This window comes from Penicillium antarcticum (assembly GCF_028974205.1).
Source record: "Penicillium antarcticum strain IBT 31339 chromosome Unknown utg000004l_segment0_segment0, whole genome shotgun sequence".
Taxonomy (NCBI): domain Eukaryota; kingdom Fungi; phylum Ascomycota; class Eurotiomycetes; order Eurotiales; family Aspergillaceae; genus Penicillium; species Penicillium antarcticum.
This window is the reverse complement of record NW_026695302.1, coordinates 537,769-554,493: the sequence shown is the minus strand read 5'-3', so window position 1 is coordinate 554,493 and position 16,725 is coordinate 537,769. Positions and strand designations below refer to the sequence as shown.

The 16,725-nt window shown below is 49.8% G+C and overlaps 5 protein-coding genes across 5 annotated transcripts; 1 reads left to right on the top strand and 4 right to left on the bottom strand.

The window, feature by feature from the left end:
- Nucleotides 1-1,356: 1,356 nt before the first annotated feature.
- N7508_004166 (uncharacterized protein) lies at nucleotides 1,357-2,036 on the bottom strand (the record flags this gene model as incomplete). The annotated part of the gene is made up of 2 exons (XM_058462232.1): nucleotides 1,357-1,824; nucleotides 1,872-2,036. The coding sequence occupies 2 exons, from the start codon at nucleotides 2,034-2,036 to the stop codon at nucleotides 1,357-1,359; spliced, it is 633 nt and encodes a 210-aa protein (XP_058320857.1).
- Nucleotides 2,037-2,999: 963 nt separating this feature from the next.
- On the bottom strand, nucleotides 3,000-5,004 carry N7508_004165 (S53 family peptidase; the record flags this gene model as incomplete). Its single annotated transcript, XM_058462231.1, has 5 exons — nucleotides 3,000-3,351; nucleotides 3,406-3,706; nucleotides 3,762-3,855; nucleotides 3,908-4,049; nucleotides 4,103-5,004. 5 exons carry the CDS (start codon nucleotides 5,002-5,004, stop codon nucleotides 3,000-3,002), a joined length of 1,791 nt encoding a protein of 596 aa, XP_058320856.1.
- Nucleotides 5,005-5,785: 781 nt separating this feature from the next.
- N7508_004164 (HECT-type E3 ubiquitin-protein ligase) lies at nucleotides 5,786-9,406 on the bottom strand (the record flags this gene model as incomplete). Its single annotated transcript, XM_058462230.1, has 2 exons — nucleotides 5,786-8,799; nucleotides 8,860-9,406. 2 exons carry the CDS (start codon nucleotides 9,404-9,406, stop codon nucleotides 5,786-5,788), a joined length of 3,561 nt encoding a protein of 1,186 aa, XP_058320855.1.
- A 634-nt stretch (nucleotides 9,407-10,040) lies between these two features.
- Nucleotides 10,041-13,225, bottom strand: N7508_004163 (60S ribosomal eL15 domain-containing protein; the record flags this gene model as incomplete). The annotated part of the gene is made up of 8 exons (XM_058462229.1): nucleotides 10,041-10,390; nucleotides 10,453-10,679; nucleotides 10,769-10,925; nucleotides 11,139-11,225; nucleotides 11,305-11,353; nucleotides 11,801-12,470; nucleotides 12,524-13,064; nucleotides 13,118-13,225. The coding sequence occupies 8 exons, from the start codon at nucleotides 13,223-13,225 to the stop codon at nucleotides 10,250-10,252; spliced, it is 1,980 nt and encodes a 659-aa protein (XP_058320854.1). The 3' UTR covers nucleotides 10,041-10,249.
- Nucleotides 13,226-14,286: 1,061 nt separating this feature from the next.
- Nucleotides 14,287-16,422, top strand: N7508_004162 (histone acetyltransferase NGG1; the record flags this gene model as incomplete). The annotated part of the gene is made up of 3 exons (XM_058462228.1): nucleotides 14,287-14,812; nucleotides 14,932-15,401; nucleotides 15,451-16,422. The coding sequence occupies 3 exons, from the start codon at nucleotides 14,287-14,289 to the stop codon at nucleotides 16,420-16,422; spliced, it is 1,968 nt and encodes a 655-aa protein (XP_058320853.1).
- Between the last annotated feature and the right edge of the window lie 303 nt (nucleotides 16,423-16,725).

Below are 16,725 nucleotides of genomic sequence, written 5' to 3'. Positions count from 1 at the left end.
AACAAGGTGAAGCAAAGAAACTGGAGAAAGCAATGTCAAATACGAAGGAGAGGGAAGCTGTACAGGCCATTTAAATAGCCACGAAAAGAGGGGAAGTTTGGCTTTGAAGCGCTTGATGCTCTCAGCCGCCGAACTATACACAGTACGATGGTGGGTCGAGAACGGCAGGTGTCATACATCTGTCTCCACTATCTACTTCAATTTGGGCTTCGACACTGAATTCGACAGCTTTCGTTTAAAGTACATTTGTGCTAGGATTTACGTCGCCAGGTGAAGTGAATCCAAACTGGAAGAACCACGCGCTGCGTCGTTCCATCTCGGGTTTCGCTTCGAGAGAAGCCTTGACTGGATCGGCGATCTACTAATTTTCGATCTCTTCATTCGATGTATTACGTGTGCTTACTCATTGAATGGCCCCCTGGCAGTCCCAGTCTGAATGAAGCTCGGTACCTGAACAAAACTCACACAACACCCGTGTCACTTCCATCCAACCCACACAGCCCCAGTCCTTGGAAATACAGGTAAAAGTCTCTGCAGCACAGCTGACCAACATCCTCAGAAATCCCCAGCAAATACCCAACAGCAAAGAAACAAAAGCGCCAGATCCAATCCCAATACCCTCACCGCTCCCCTTCTCCCACCGAAAGGAGCAATTCCACAAACCCCCCAGGTCCTGATGCAGACCCGATCACGAGGACATCAATAGCTTAATTTTGAATCCGGGGATGTCTGAGAGGCGCCCAATTCGACTCGTCGAGACATCCATGTGCTGGATTCTTGACCGCCGGTGAGGGGAATGCAGCTATCGGCTATTCTGTACGTGTACAGAGATGCGGTCACACAGGATATGCTGTTGGGCGTTTGATCTTCTTTTCTTTTTCTTGTTTTGCTTTTACCGCGGACAGTCTGTTTTGGTTGGGATGTGCATTTTGCTGCCTCTGATGCATTGTCAACTTATTTTTGGCGGCTGGTGTGCTTCGTTGGGTATAATTTGCTTTTTGCGGGTTATATGGTCTGATATTGGCCAGGCCTTTAATTTTCTAGTGCGTCGTCTTTTTTTTTTTTTGCGGGTGTTGTTGGAGCCGCGAGCCTTGTATATTATTGTCCAAAGCAAGGAAAGGGGGTAAAAGGTTTCAACTGCATGGTGGCCAGGTGACTTGTAAGGTTGTTCTTTTCCAAGACTTCGCCGCTCTTCTGGCATTGACCTGCAATTGTGACACTCAATAATGTGGATACTATACGGGTGTGTACTAACGGGAAACGGGTAAAAGCCACGCAGGTGTCAACCCTACGATGTGATATGGAGAGCCGGAGGCCTCAAGCACGCGAAGCTAGTATAACTGGCTTCAATTTAGGTCAGTCGGTATCATTTTCTCTCTGCACTTTCGATACATATATATTGTGAGACTCAATGAAAGGCTGGCTTGTCTCAACAATTGCATCCTTCACAACTGCCACAATCTTCTCAAGCTCTTCCTCGGTCGTAATATACGGCGGGCAAACGAGAATATGATCAACCTGGTATGTGCCAGTATGACCCAAATTTCCAAGGATATTTACAGCCCGCTTGAGAGCATTGGCAACAACCTTGTTGGAGAAAGTGGCCTCGAGGGAAAAGGCCGTCTTGCTCTTCCTGTCGAACACAAACGCGACTGCCCAGAAGAGACCACGGCCGCGGATGTCTCCCACCAAAGGAAGAGGACCGATCTCGCTCTGGAGCAGAGCTTCCAGCTTCTTACCCAGAAGGACAACCTGCTGGAGCAGGTTGTCGCGTTGGAGAATATTTTGTGCTGCAATTGCCGTGGCACAAGCGAGAGGGTGGGCCTATCTAATATTAGCCTGGAGCTAGGAAGACTATCACCACCACTCACCTGGAAAGTATGGCCATGAGCTAATCCACCAGATCCGGCAGACAGAGCTTGAAATATCTTCTCGTGGAGCAAGACACCGGACAGAGGCACGAATCCTGCACCAAGGGCCTTGCCAATAGTCTGGATATCAGGACCTCGGATATCCTCCTGTTCCCAGGAACGCATAGTACCTGTCGTGCCCATACCTCATCCAAAATCAACAGAACCCCATACCGGGCACAAATCTCCCGAATAGCCTTCCAATAGATTGGCTTATTTAGACCACATGTAGGGCTGACGCTCTCTCTCTCTCGCTTCGAGACCAGCCTACTTTTCTGTACTGGAGCATGATCAGGCGTACGGGACACGAGTCTTTGCTTCAACTGGAAAGAAGCGCCTGCATAGCTATTCGATACTAGATAGGCTGCAACAGGTTCATAGAACTTTGATTGATTGATTGATTGATTGTGGTCAATGTACAGGGCGATGAGAGGGGAGATTCTTGTTGAATTAAGTATGGATTGTTTTGCTATGACAGTGATAATATGATTCCGTCTTGTTGTACAATGTCCAGCCAGTCCACTGTTCCTTTCATCCTTGACTTCTTTCGTTCTAAGTTCAAGCGCCAGAGCTTTTCTAGGCCTCATTTTCTTGGGTTCAACAACGGCCCTCTCAGCAATGGTCAGAGCAGCAGTGATCTTCCTACAAACATCCTGCGGCCTCCCACAAGCCATACTCCTCTGGCGTGGCCGAGACAAAGTCCTCCCAGAACACGCCTTTTCACTAGGTAAACTAGGGCCCGCGGTCAACTTTATTGCCGTGATTTGGATAGTCTTTGTAGATATTATTTTCTTCCTTCCTACCGAAATGCCTGTCACGAAAGAGAACATGAATTATGTCTCTGTTGTCTCGGTGGGACTAACAGGTTTTGTTTTGGGGTTGTATTTCTTTTCGAAGAGGGGTCGCTTTCATGGGCCTGTGGTTCTTGATTTTCGCGTTCAACGGGTTGATGCTGTTCCTGCTGAGCAGGGGGGTGACAGGAACGATCATATGAATAGAGAGTGTGAGAAGAAATAGTGGTATCATAGATAGGAATACTCTAAGCAACGATACTTGAACATCTTCCCTCGATCTCCGTAAGTCTCAGCCTTACAACGTCAAAACCAACTTCTTCAATTCCTGGAAGTTAGGCGTACCAAGCCCAGTAACAGGATCCCAGCCTTCTGTAGCATTCCAGTGCGCACCAGGGATAATCAAGCTACCAGGCACAGCCGCATCACTTTGAGGATCAATGCCACCACACCCATAAGAAGCCCCACCAGTAATATCATTCAGCGCCTTGAATCCCTTCGTGTACAAGAACGGATTCAAGAAGCCCAGAACAGGCTTGCCAGCGCGCAGACGGGCATCATTGAGGAGACCGACTAAGCCAGCAAACGTAGGTGCCGCAGCAGATGTTCCACCTGTGGCGGAGGTTTTACCAGCGGCGATGATTTGGTAACTGGGTGGCGTTTATATCAGACATTGTTGTATACTAGAATGAACTGGAACTTACTCGGGGTATAAACTGTGAGCAGAAACATCTGGGAATCCACGACCTTCGAAGTCGGCATACTTCGAGTAATACTCCTTTGTTTCTTGGGTGACTTGATGCTTCAGGTATTCCTCGACGGCGGAGTTCTGGTACCAAGCTCGAGAGAAGTAGTTGGAGAAACCACCTGACGAGGCGTTCCAGGCTACTTCTGGGCTCACGTCTGAAGTGCCTCCTACGGCGGTGACGTACGGGCATGTCGCTGGGAAGATTGGGTTAAATTGGGGCGTTACACCATCTGTGGCCTGGCAGGCTGAGCCGACACCTATGCGATTTGGTTTAGGATGTATTCCCGGTGGAGTTGAGAGTGCTCTGCTCACCTTCATCGCCGGAAGAGTGGATGATAGTCAATCCACGTAGGGTGTTCAGGCCGATGAGATTGCAAACGCGTTTGGCGTACTTCTCGGGGACAGTCTGGTATACAGTCAGTACACCGTCGGCTAATGATCCATTTTTAAATACTAACCTGTTCATCATCGCCATAAGAGGTAGAAATAACCTGAGGCAGCTCGGCATTGGTCTTAGAGAGCAAATACTCATGGAAAATGAGATACGGCTCGTTCTCATCATCAGCCTCGGTAGGCTCGTCGGCATCAGGAAGAAAAGGTCTTTCAAAAGTCAGCAGATCCATGAGAGCCAGAATCAGCGGGATATTCCATACGCAACACCACCAGTAATAAACTCATGAACAGGCAAAGGATGCGAAACAGCAACAATCAACTGCACATCCAAATTCGCCTCCCCAATATCACTCTTGCTAGCACTTTGATTATTCACTCCACCATTGATCAATTCAACAGTGAAACTCTGTGATGGAATACCAAAACGAGACTCATAGGCCTCCAAATCAGAATATTGGGCCGATTGATTCAGGAAACTGCCAAACCCAACACGACTACCAGCCGCAGGCTCGGGCGTGTAATCACCAATGTTGTACATCTCTTTCAAACAAGAAGGCGTAATAGAAGTCTGACAAGCAGGCGAGATTTCAGTCGAGGAAGCCCTATGCTTATTCTGCACATTCTGGGAGGATGACGGCACAGGAATAGCACTGCGAGTCTTTCCGAAGAAAACAGTCGGCGAGATGAGATCGATATATCCCGCCAGATCATCAGGGATCGAATACTCAGTCGTACGCAACTTGACCGAATCACCATTCTGGTAATACGCAAAACTGGTATTGAGCAGGCTGCCAATAGTCTCAACGCTACCCGTGAAATTGAGCAGGGCGCCATCACGAGCGAAGTTCGAGATTCCGCTGCTCTTCAACCACCTCACGACAGAGGAATCCTCTACGACGGGGAATTGCGCGTCAATTTCATGCTTTTCAAGCCATTGACCGTATTCTGCCTCCCCGGGGGTCGACAGCTTGATCAATTTCGATTCTAGCTGGTCCAGATTCTGACGACTTAATGCGATAGACAGGGCCATTGTTGAGTCTGATGAGGGTGTTTCATGCAGAGTCCAGCTGCTGGGCACGCCTGCGCTTAGACTCTCCCAGACGACACCCATGGCCGGTGCGGCAAGGGTGCAGAGGAGCCCTGTGTAGATGATTGAATGCATGTTGGATTTGTACACTCACTCTGTACCCAAATGGCGTCTCTGGGCGTTTGGGAAACTGATCAGGGTGGGGGATTGATATACTTATCTGGGTCGACGGCTCGTCACATAATGCGTGAATACATCGTGCTCGGCAAGTAACTAACTACTTATGCACTAAACCCCACTCGCCTTCGATGGCGTAGTTGGTGTTGACACTCGGTCGCGATAAACCGACGGAGCTCCGCATTCCTGGGTGAAACCAGTCAACGGGTTACATTCCAATAATCAGGATCTTGGGGAGCTAACTGATATCCCCCGCAAGTTAAGTTTATGGAGGCGTGGAGGTCCTTCAGAAGCATTAGGCAGTGTGTTTGTGGCTGTTCCTGGTTCCTGGTTCCTGAACGCGTCAGCCTATAATTCCAATGCAAAGCACTTTCGATAAGAACAACTAAGGCTCATACGACGTCGATTCTTCTACGCGAAATTTGAGGCGGAGTCCGCCGGGGCCCCGAGAAGCTTGTCCTATCTAAGCTTTTGCCGAGCCGATCAGCTTCCAATATGAAACACTCATAATGAATGTCGTTTATTAGCAAAGTTGCATACATAACAACTTTATGCAGGGAGTCATCAAGACTAATCCAGCAAAGTGTGTATTACAAGCAAAGCGCCTGTCCCAAAAAGCAAGACACGCCATAACCAAAAAGAACAGAAAAAGCCACTCCAAGTATCATATGCTTTGGAAGTGAACGTCCAGCGTCTATACAAATGTGCAAGCACCAGATCCACCGATCAATACTTAAAATCATTTCAAGCCAAATCCTTCGCTGTTAACGACTGCATCAGAGAGCAGGCGTAGGAATTTATCCCGTGAGGAATAGCGATACAGGCCCAGCGTGTTGAAGCATGTACGTGCAATCGGATAGCGGGGAGAGTCATCTCCAAGACAAGCAAGTTTGATGCTGAGACTCGTAGCTCCCATTGCTGGAATTCGATCGCTGCCAGTGACGAAGGACAGGATCTTGCGCTGCTGTTTCGGGGGCGCACTTTCGAAGAAATCCCAGAACCACCGTACAACAGGGACTGACTCTGGCTGTACATATGACCAATTTTCATATGTTGCTACTGCCCGGAGAGAGTTCACATCAAGTGGTTCATCCGAGCCGCGGACCAGCAGCTCAATCTCTTCTGGCCGAAACAGCGAGAGTGCATTGCCACCACAGACAGTGAAGAAACCCCGTTTGAAGGGCTCAAACTGCCGAGCAACAGCAGTATCTAGCAGATAGTGGACGTAGAGATCGACAAACTCACGCCGGTTGGAGTTGGTCACTGGTCGCTTCTCGCCTCCTGCACAGAGTGGAACTGTGACGCTTTCTCCGTAGCGGTCAACTTGGGCAACGAAGTCGTAACAGAACGTCTCTGCAACGTTTCCTTCGAATTCAAGTAGGCCACGAAGTCCTTTGGCTAGGACCGGTCGGTACTCGGCAAGATCTTCCAGTGTACACTTGAAACTCGAACGCATGGAATTTGCAGGCTGTGGCCCACTGGTCTGCGGTGCTGACGCCAGTAGCTTCTTGAATGCAAATGGCGGAAGATCAACGTCCAGAATGGTAGAGTTGTAGATAGCGAGCCCGAGTAGAACTCCAACCAAGAAGAACTGTTCAGATGACTCGAAGCAATAAGGATTGAAGTAGCAATATTGCGAATCGTCATCATAGACGAATAATCCATGGTGAGGATCGAATACCTCTCGTACTAACAAGAGAAACCACTCTTTCCGCAGACCACCGGCGTCAATCCCCTCTTCGCCTGAGAACTCGATCCGAAGACCCTTTTTGATTTCCTCTTGGCCAGAACCAACCACTTCACTAACACCTTTCAGACTGTCTTCAACCAGGCACTCGCGTCGTACCTTCAGCACAAGATACTGACTGACCGCCCTATGATTGAGGATGCTATTGAAGAAAGCCTCGCGGGCTTTGACTTCCATTTGACGGCGTGCATCGTGTTCCATGATGTGAATCTTGGCCCAGATGCTGAGGAAAAATGGGTATTGGCAAAACGAGAACTTCGAGCTTCGAGACTCCCAGATCTCAAAGTCTCCGATCAAATCTGAATAGTCCAGCAGTGTGTTATAAAACGCACTGATAGGAATCATGTGGCCTTGGCGAGGGCCAGGGTTCTTGGGTGATTCAAGATGGCGAGGTGATCCATCAGATTTCCTAGAAGAGCCAGAGATGTTTGCAGTAAAAAGCAACGACATGATCCTTGCAGCAGCTCGGATCTGCCAGTCCTCTGTGTAGACTATTGGATCTTCGGTCTTCTTGACAGGCTTCTTGTTCGGACCCCTTCGATTGATCGCAGCGTGAAGTTCAGCTGGAGTGTTACCTGAAGCGCTAGCAAAGCTTGGTATCAAGTCATCTCCATCTTGAGGCTTCTTAGGAGGTTTCCTTCCATGCTGTCGGCTCAAACGGTAGGTCAAGAAACCACAGATGAGCTCCACCAGGGACTCAAAGTGTCCTATTGAGAAACGTGCAGACCAAGCTACAAAGTAGTGATGGCAATCGTTTGGTAGATTGGACATAAGGCCCAATACTCGCTTGATGATTCCATAGTGATTGGAGCTCGGTGGACGAGGAAGCGGTTTCGCTGAGTCTTTGTGTGTTCCATTGCGGGCTGTTGGATTTGGGTAATCTTTTGGGTGCGATGGACGCCTCTCTTCGCGGTGAGATGTTGATGTCGGTGCATGCTGGGGATAAGATGTAGGAGACGACAGGATGGGATTCGCCAGCAGAATAAATAAGAATCTCGTGTCTTCTGGTTTCTTTAGAACGCGGCGCGGCCGTTTGAGAAGATTCTCAGTGGCTTTCAGCAGTGTTCGTTGAAGATGTGAACGAGACTCGCTGATTTGTTTACCAATCAAGGACGGGTCAATGGACGCCCATCTCTTCGCTCGTAGCATGTCTGCTTCTGAGCGTTCGGGGTCGGGCTTTTTGGCAGTCCACTGGTCAGCCCAAGAACTCCCCGCGCTCAGAACCAAGTGATACCATTGAGATACCTCAGCCCAATTAATCCGGGGGCTTCGAGATGACACCATCCGAGACTTGGGTGTATTCTTCTCTTTAGCAGAGACTGGGGTTTGCCCTTCAGCCTCGGCCCATTCGTTCATCCACCAGGTTGAGTTCTCGGTCAGATCTCCCAAAAGAAGAGTTTTGGCATCTGGTTCAAAAAGAGGCGCATCCTGTACTGGCGCAGGCATTGGCGCGGGGTCCATCTTCATTTTTGGTGGATTGCCACTACTGGCTGATCGAAGAGGTGGATGAGTCGTGAACGATTCATTGAGACAGCCACAGCCTTTAAAGGCAGCTACGATAGTATTTTCCAGCCTCTTGAATATTTCCACTTGGCTCTCCCGACTTTGAATGTCCGGGTGAGCAGACTGCGAACCATCTTGGGGATAACGGTCTGGCTTCGGCGATGATTGAAGATCGGAATTTGCGCGAACTCTGATGGGGGTGCCTTTCTTCTCCCAACGAACGGCATGTGGGGGTAGATGCGCCAGATTCTCCTTTGAAGTCCCGACTCTTTCGTGGTCGCTGGACTGAGAACCACTGCGGCTTCGAGAATCGCCAGCGCCCGGCACTGAAAGATAATTCGAGCCCGAATTGTAGGGTTGAGATGGATCTTGCTTTGGCTTTTCGTACTTGTCGTCGTCCAGCGACAACCACGACCGAGAGCCTTCATCTAGAAGGCTTTCGAAATACGTATTAAGGCACCCTCCGATTATGCCACGAGTCTGATGAGCCGACAAACGAGAGACTGTTATTACAGGTCAGTGCCTTACGGGTATAATTGGACAACAGTACTGATGGCAAATACCTTTGCTTGGGGACTTCGGCGGGCCCTGAGAGCCCTGAGGGTTACCGTTGTGTCCGGTATCGTTTGACTCAAGAGAATCCGGCTCAAGGTCAGTAACCATCAGGCAGTCGGTGCATCGGAAGACCTTCAAGTGCTGGGGCCACCGCACAGTAGCATCGCACGTCTGGCACTTGCCCTGGGCAAGATCAGTAGAATGTCCTCCGCGGACTGCACCTTTCCTAGGACTTGACGACTCGGGCTCGATCGGGTATGTAACATCATCGTCCTCATCATCGGAGTCCCAAGTCTCGTACTTGACAATTGTCTTATCACGCTTTCGCCCGAAACCGGCGAACGGGTTGCTGATCGAGCGGTTATGTCCTCGGTGGTAGTTTTTGGGAAGGCTGCCGGTTACAGAAGGCATATTGGGAGCATCGCGAGGCCGGAGCTGGCGACGCGAGCTACTTTCCGGGCCAGTTCCTGGTGAAGGGTGTGGAGGATTGGGGGCGCTGCCAGAGGTCGAGATCGGAGGGATGGGCGGCAGAGGACGGTCAGACCAAGACGGCATGGAGGCGCATCGAACGAGTTATTCGTAATATATGGGCCTAGTTCAACCACTCCAGCAAGGTATCCAGCTCGTCGAGCTTGTCACTTGTACTGGACACATGCGAGTCGGTGGACGGAGTTGGAGTAAGGCAGTCGAGTAACGGTAACGCAAGCTCGGCTTCTTTGTTTAGTCAAGGACTGATCTGTGGCAGTGCTTCAATGAGCAATCCAGGTCATGTTTCACTGAAAGAACAATCTTACCTGTAAGTCCAATGGAAGGTGAAGTTGCAGCATCTCATAGTCCCCGTGGACGGATTGGGAAAGCGCCGGAGGGGAAGTAAGTGGTTCCTTGGTGGCCTCAGGCACCAGTACCTATTTTTGGACAACCTGAGATCCCATACCTATTTTTGATGTTTTGAGACAGTGTTCACTTTGAAATTTAAGCAGCACATAATAGCGGGTCAAACGTCTTCAATTGTGTCAAATGTTAGTTAACTTCCAAGCCACTGCTGGCGATCACGACGATCCGCCAAAGTATACTATCTGACCCTAAAACTTAGTGCAGCAAGATATCTAGCCAGTGCTCTCCAGGACTACAACTAGGCCTGATCATTAGGCATAATCACTACGTACATCTACAAGTTACTGTCACCAGGCACGGAGTTGAACCAGTCATACTTCGTTAATAGGGGAATTTGAACATTTAACAAGATGGCTTTTTGGCTAACAACAGATCCGGAAGGTCTGCATTAAAGTTGAGCCCAGCGTGGGTGACACTGTCTGGGAAAGAAGTGTTCGGATAAAAAACCACATGCTGTGACCAACATTTTCCAACCCAAATCGCTGCAGAAGTGCACTATCGCACTTAACGGTAACGCCAGTAGCTCTGGGTGTTCTGGCGCTTCCAGGTGTGGCGGCGACCAGCCTTGGTGTTGTTGTAGCGGTGGCCCTTGTTGATACCACGGGACTTCTTGCCGGTGGCGGTGAGACCACGGGACTCGCGGTGCTGTAGAAAAAAATTGATCAGTAAAGTTCTTGACGTGCAATTGAATCTAGAATCACACTCACCTTGTGAACGGGGGCGCAGATCCAGTTGATGCGGGCATCACGACGGATGGCCTTGTGCTGGGGGTCGACACAGATAACCTCGAAGTACTTGTAGGTCGAGTCCTGGTTGATCCAGTAGGAGTTCAGGACACGCAAGTTAGCAGCGCGACGGCCAACACGCTCCTCAGCGGTGGACTTGAGAGCACGCTGGTACTTGAGCTGGTTGACTCCGTGGTTGGTGGGCTTGCCTATTCAGTCTCACATCAGTAAAAGATTTTCCACGATTTTGCAACAAGAACAAAAGTTCTTTTCGGTCTGTATTCGAGGAGAAACGTACCGTAAGTGGCACCCTTGGGGACGGGGCGCTTGCGGCCACCGCGGCGGACGCGGGCACGGTAGATAACGTAACCCTGCTTGGCCTTGTAACCGAGACGACGGGCCTTGTCGGGGCGGGAGGGGCGCGAGGCACGGTGGATGGCGTTCAGCTGGCGGAGCTATATTATGCACTCTCAGCAAAGTTCAACGAGTGTATAGCAAGACACATGAGCCTTTTAAAAAGGATTCTCTTGCGTGCCACAATCATTTCCGCCGAATGAGTTTCGTTCGAGCCACCTAGCAATACCACATAAAACGGCATATCCTATGGCAGCGCACACGAGCGCTCGGCGGAGATGTTAGGCAATCGAGGGGCATGGGGTTTCTCTCACCTCCCAGCATCGGACGCGCAGCAGGAAGCGAATCACATCGGACTGCTTCTTCTTTTGGATTTCTTCCACGTACTTGAGGGCACCCATCTGGACGGTTGGTTAGATGAATGCACTGGAACGAAGTGAATTGGATGTGATAAAAGGTGAACGTACCTTGTCGGCTTACACGAGGTCGTCGGTTGTCGTTGTCGCGAAAAGTTCGAGGAAGAAAACGACTAAGAGCAGAGGGTTGTGTGTGGGACGCTAGTGATTAACCGAGTGTGGGTCCACAACCAATCACGGGATATTGGCCTGGGAAGTCAGGCGCTAACCGAGATTTCTGCCTCAGGCTTCGAGTCAAATGCTATACTACTTGATACATGTATCCAGCTGGAGGACTTCGGGAATGATTTAGATTAGAGGCTTTTTTTCGTTATAGGAAGTTTGAACTCATATGGTAATTAACTCATAAAATACTCCATTTGCTCTATTTAAAAAGTCAAAACGCCATTTTCATGCAATCGCCACCCAGACCGCAATGCTAAATGAATTGCAAATATGCAAGTGTCGCTATCAATTGCTTCTTCACTTCTTTCTCTCTAGCCCAGGATATAATCCATTAAGTCTTCCCTTTAGGTGATTCAAGACAAAATACCCAATAGTTGCGCTATCTTTATAGGGACCGCCTCGAAAGATGCTCTCGTTGAACCATTTCGTTGGTCACAGCAACATGGCAAGTTCCCGGCGGTAGAACGCTCTTCTTGCACAGAGGGCACAAGCAGCTGTTCTCAATAAGGAATGGATCAATGCATCCTGAATCAAATATATGACCGCACGGCAGTTCACGGACCAACGACGATCCAGCGACAAAGTCGTCGATGCAGATAGCACAAGTAGTCTGAGTGTGGCTCAGTCTGTACTTGGCTTTTTGTGACTCCTCTTTCTCTCCTTCTGCCGGTTTGATGTATGCTGGCTCCGGTTTCTTGGGTGAGGCATCGTCCAGATGCTGATGTTGATTGGGAGATGACGGGGCAGTGTTATAACCAGAATTGAGTGTAGCATCGTCGTCCGGTGTAGTCGGTCGAGTAATTGTCGTTTCTTCTTCTGGATTAATCTCGAGGTAGGTGTAGAGTGGCATTTTGTCAACCACTTCTCGAGGAGCCTTCAATGGTGTCATTGTCAAAGCTTCGATGTCGATTTGGCCATCGTTGATACGCTGCAATAGAATATCTCTCCTCTTCCGTAAAACAAGACGATAAATAATGACCAGCAGCAGACTAAGTATCAGGACTGTTCCCGCAATTGCAAGTATGAAAGCCCAGAGACTTGGCATTTCTCCAGAGGAGTCTGTGTCTGTGATATATATCAGTATATGTTTCTTCAGATAAACAAACATAATGACATACCGATATCGACTCTAGCAAACAATCGATCACTTTTGGGTTGCACTGCAAATCCCTCGCTGGAGTTGCTCTTAGCGGTGATATTTGCGCTGTCCGAAAAGTGGGAGAGGTCACGTATCAATGTCGCTCCAGCTGCACCAGGAATGGCATAGACTGGATAATCGTTTTCCATCCTCCATTCATCACCATCATTGATTGTCCATTTGGGATCATCTGATGAAGGCGGTAGCTCGGTCTCGTTGAGTGATGGTTGGAAGAAGATCAGGCCATGTGATCCAGCTTTCCGTGCGGCATCTAGATATGACGAAGAGCATTCGGCGGTAACCCAAGGAGCCAGACCAATGAGAGAGTATCCAAATTCCGACACATCCTCATAACGGGTCACATTTGATGGCACAGACGAAGCAGTAATATTGTTGCATGGATCTTCAGGCCCTAGAGTCGGTACAAACAAGAGACCTGCGACTGATCCACTGTCGGGAATACCGTTACTTGATATCGTTTGGACTTTGTGGTTTAGAACGAATCGATAGCTGACATAGTCCTACATGGTGTCAGAACTGGCCCTCACGCTTCACTTGTATCTAGAATACTCACACTAACATTGGAAGTTGAATTCGAAGCGTGACCAGGGCCTGCATAGAGCGAGGCCACTTTCCCCGCCGTTTGATCTTGGGTATTTCGAGACATGCCTACTGTCGACATAGTGTAAATAATGCTGAGCAGGGGGCTCTTAGATTGTGTGAGGTAGTGAGAGCCGATGCTCAATTTGTTGAAGCGAGGGAAGAATTCGAGACTGAAAGGGAGAAAGGAAACGGAATAGCGGTATATTTAGATAAAGACAGAGTACAGGACTTGATCGATCACGGCTAAAAAGTGCTAAATCGAGCCCTACAGCGGAAGAATGCGAGAGTTTAATCGGGACCGGCACAAGAATGTGAACAAAATTGGTCCCGACCACGAGGGAGGCAAAATGCCTCTTTCCCCAGGATATGCGTTTCAAAATTGGAAAAGAACATCATAAACAAGGGAGAGTTGCCGAGTGCATATTGTATACTTTGCCCGCATTGGACTATGCCGTTCGCGGAAGTGACGCTTGTGGAAATGATCGACATAGGCAACTGTTCAGAGTATACAGAGTACGCCTCTGCCCTCACGAGCAGTTCATAAGTAACTTTTGGCCTTTTCTGGGCACCTTTTGCCTGTTCGGGTTTGCAAAAACAAGCCTCACTCTGGGATTGGAAACTCCTGTTTCGGAGTTGCCGCCAAGACCGTTCGGTGTTCTCTGCAGAATGCTCGATCTATACAGATCCGCCACAAAGCTCAAAGGCCATGCACATTCTTGTAGGCTGAGCCATGTGGGAGAGTGAGGCTTGATCACAAGACTATTCTCCGTACCGAATGGAAGGAACTTGGAAGCTGTACGATGTGTAGTTCCCCAGATCCCTAGATAGGCGCACACGTGATGATAAAGAATATGTCACGTGTAGCGACCGCCAACACCGTCACCTCTGAGCTTCGTAGTTCACCTGTGACCTCGAGGATCTGGAGAATCGCGTTAGCTTCGTTTTCTGGGCAGTTTGGAGGTTGTATAATCTCCTCTTTTTCATCTTCGTTTCGAGTGGCCAACGACAGCATGTGTTGGTCCAGCCCCATCCATACCTCCTAGGAACACCTCTGCCGACCCATTATCGTCTGATTGATAGCAATTTCCATTGCGATCAATTCATCCCTTTCCTTTCACCGCCCACATATCCCCGAACAACATGCCTTCGGCTTACAAGAGCAAAGGCAAAGGCCGCGACGCACGCCAGTCGCGTAGTCGCAATACCACCCCATCCAGCGCTAGTGCCCCTACGATTCCAGGACCTCCGCTTCAGAATTACCTGGAAAATGATGTAACCAAGCTCATTGATTTGGCTAATGGCCAATACTCCAATGTATTGGACCTGTTGGCCGCGCAGAATATCCCCGATTCGAAAACACTCGAAGCCTTAGTGGAACACCTGAAGAGTCTCAGTGATATGGCTGATGCTCGGGGTGAAGTCTGCAATGCGGGGATGCGGGAGATGTCCCAGAAGCGCAAGGAAGTGATGGAGGACCAGGAGCTTGACCGTGAAGTCCGAGACCGAGCAAGATTGAAGCGCGAGACAGAAGAAGAGGATGATATCCACAAGGGCGGGAAGCTGAAAAAGCGGAAAGAGCGCGCGAGTGCAAAGGAGGAGAGGCCATTGACCCATGGAGCTCATCAGATTGGACGCCAGGATGGTGCTGAGACCAAGATTGAGGGAGGTAAGAGAACCAACTCGGCGCTTTATTTCCATCCTTTGTATTCTTTTGCGATTCGTCCCATCTCAACCTCCATCTTTCTCCATCTTCCCCACTATTTCAACATGCACTGACATTTCCAGCGGCCTCCCCAGCATCGAAAATCTCCAAGCGTGCTGCATCCGATGACAGCTCCTCGCTCTCACCACCCTCCATGATGTCTCCCAACGGTGCGACCACCGCTGGTGACGGGGCAGCTCCCCCCGGCTCCCCCGGCTCTGAGACCAGCAATGAATCACACCAACCTGAACCAGCTCCTGCTGTGCCTCAAATCCAAATCTTCGGTGACAATCCACTGAAGTTTGACGATCCTACCATTTACGACATACGCGATGTTCACCCGGATATGACTGATGAGGAGAAGAAAGAGATTTACAGCGTTGCTCGATTCCCCAAGAGCGACCTCGCCCATATGCTAGCTGGTGTTGCTCCCGACAAAGACTTTAGCAACGCGAAGCCATCCAATCAAGTCAGCGCCAATACTTTCCTCACGTACATTGAGCCGTACGTTCGGCCTCTTACTGAGGAGGATATTGCCTGGCTGAGAGAGCGAGTAGGTCGATTGCAACTATCACCATACCACACAAGCTAACATGAAACAGGGAGATCGCGTCACTCCATTCATCATCCCACGTCGCGGAAAGAAGAGCTATCGTCAGCTTTGGGCGGAGGAAGATGGTGTATCCTACGATTCGAGCCAAGATGACAAGGATCAGCTCCCATTAAACCAAGGCCGTGGCAGCATCGACACATTGACTGATGAGAAAGCGGAGACGAACGAGGTCTCTGTCGGACCCCTTCTGAGCCGACTCTGCTCACTCTTACGTTACGAGCACCGAACCCTCCCCGACGATAATGCAAATTCAACTACAAGCGAAAGCGGCCTTGGTGGAGACGCAATGGAGCTTGACCAACCCAATGGCGAACCAGAAATCAAGAACGAGAAACAATCACAACCTCCTGCAACAGCTTTCCGCGACGCCGATCCAAATGGCTTCAAGACTTCTGTCGCAAAACTCGATCATGCCCAACTCGACGAGCGTGCCAAGGCCGAGCTTCGATACATCGGATTCCTCGGCGCGGATGATAACCCAGACTATGACGCGCACTACGACGATGAGGTTGCCGAGCGTCTCCGCCTTCTACAAGGAGAGCTTAAGAAACAAATTGTCACCAATAACGCGCGCAAAGCTCGCATCCTAAAGATCGCCCAGGAGCACATGGCCATGCTCGAATTCACCACTATCCAAGACGACCTCGACACTCAGGTCCAGCAGGCTTATCTCAAGCGCACTCGTACCATGGGCAAGAGCAAAAAGGGTGCTCAGGCTAAACATCGACCCGGCGGTGCGGGTGGTGGCAGCCACGTCGCTGGCGCTGCGGGCATCTCTCGTCCTGCTGTTGGAGACGCCGCCAAGATTGTCATGGATCGTCGCCGCCGCTGGAACGAGGCTTTCCTGCCTATCTTCGATGATATCAAGACTACTATTCCTTCGGAGGAAGAGTCGATCTTCGACCCGGCTGTTATGGCCGAGCATGAAAAGGCTGAACTTGAGAACTGGGAGGAGGAGTAGGATCCATCAATAGACTTGGAGTTCTCCTTTGCCTTTGGGTTTTCTCGTTCCTTGGCTCGTTTCTGGTTCATTTTCTTGCACGATACGATACGAATGGCATGACGGCGGGCTGGCGTTAGCGGATACCTTTTTTTTTACTTTCTCGGTCTCACTTCCATCCTAGATTCGGAGACCGCATGTGGCTTCGTCAGTGTCTATCTCTATTCGCGCGGAGAGAGTAGTCTCGATCTCGTCGATATTTAGGTGGTTAGATGTGGCAATGTTCCTTTATTCTTTAGCTTATTATCACCAATAAGTGATGAA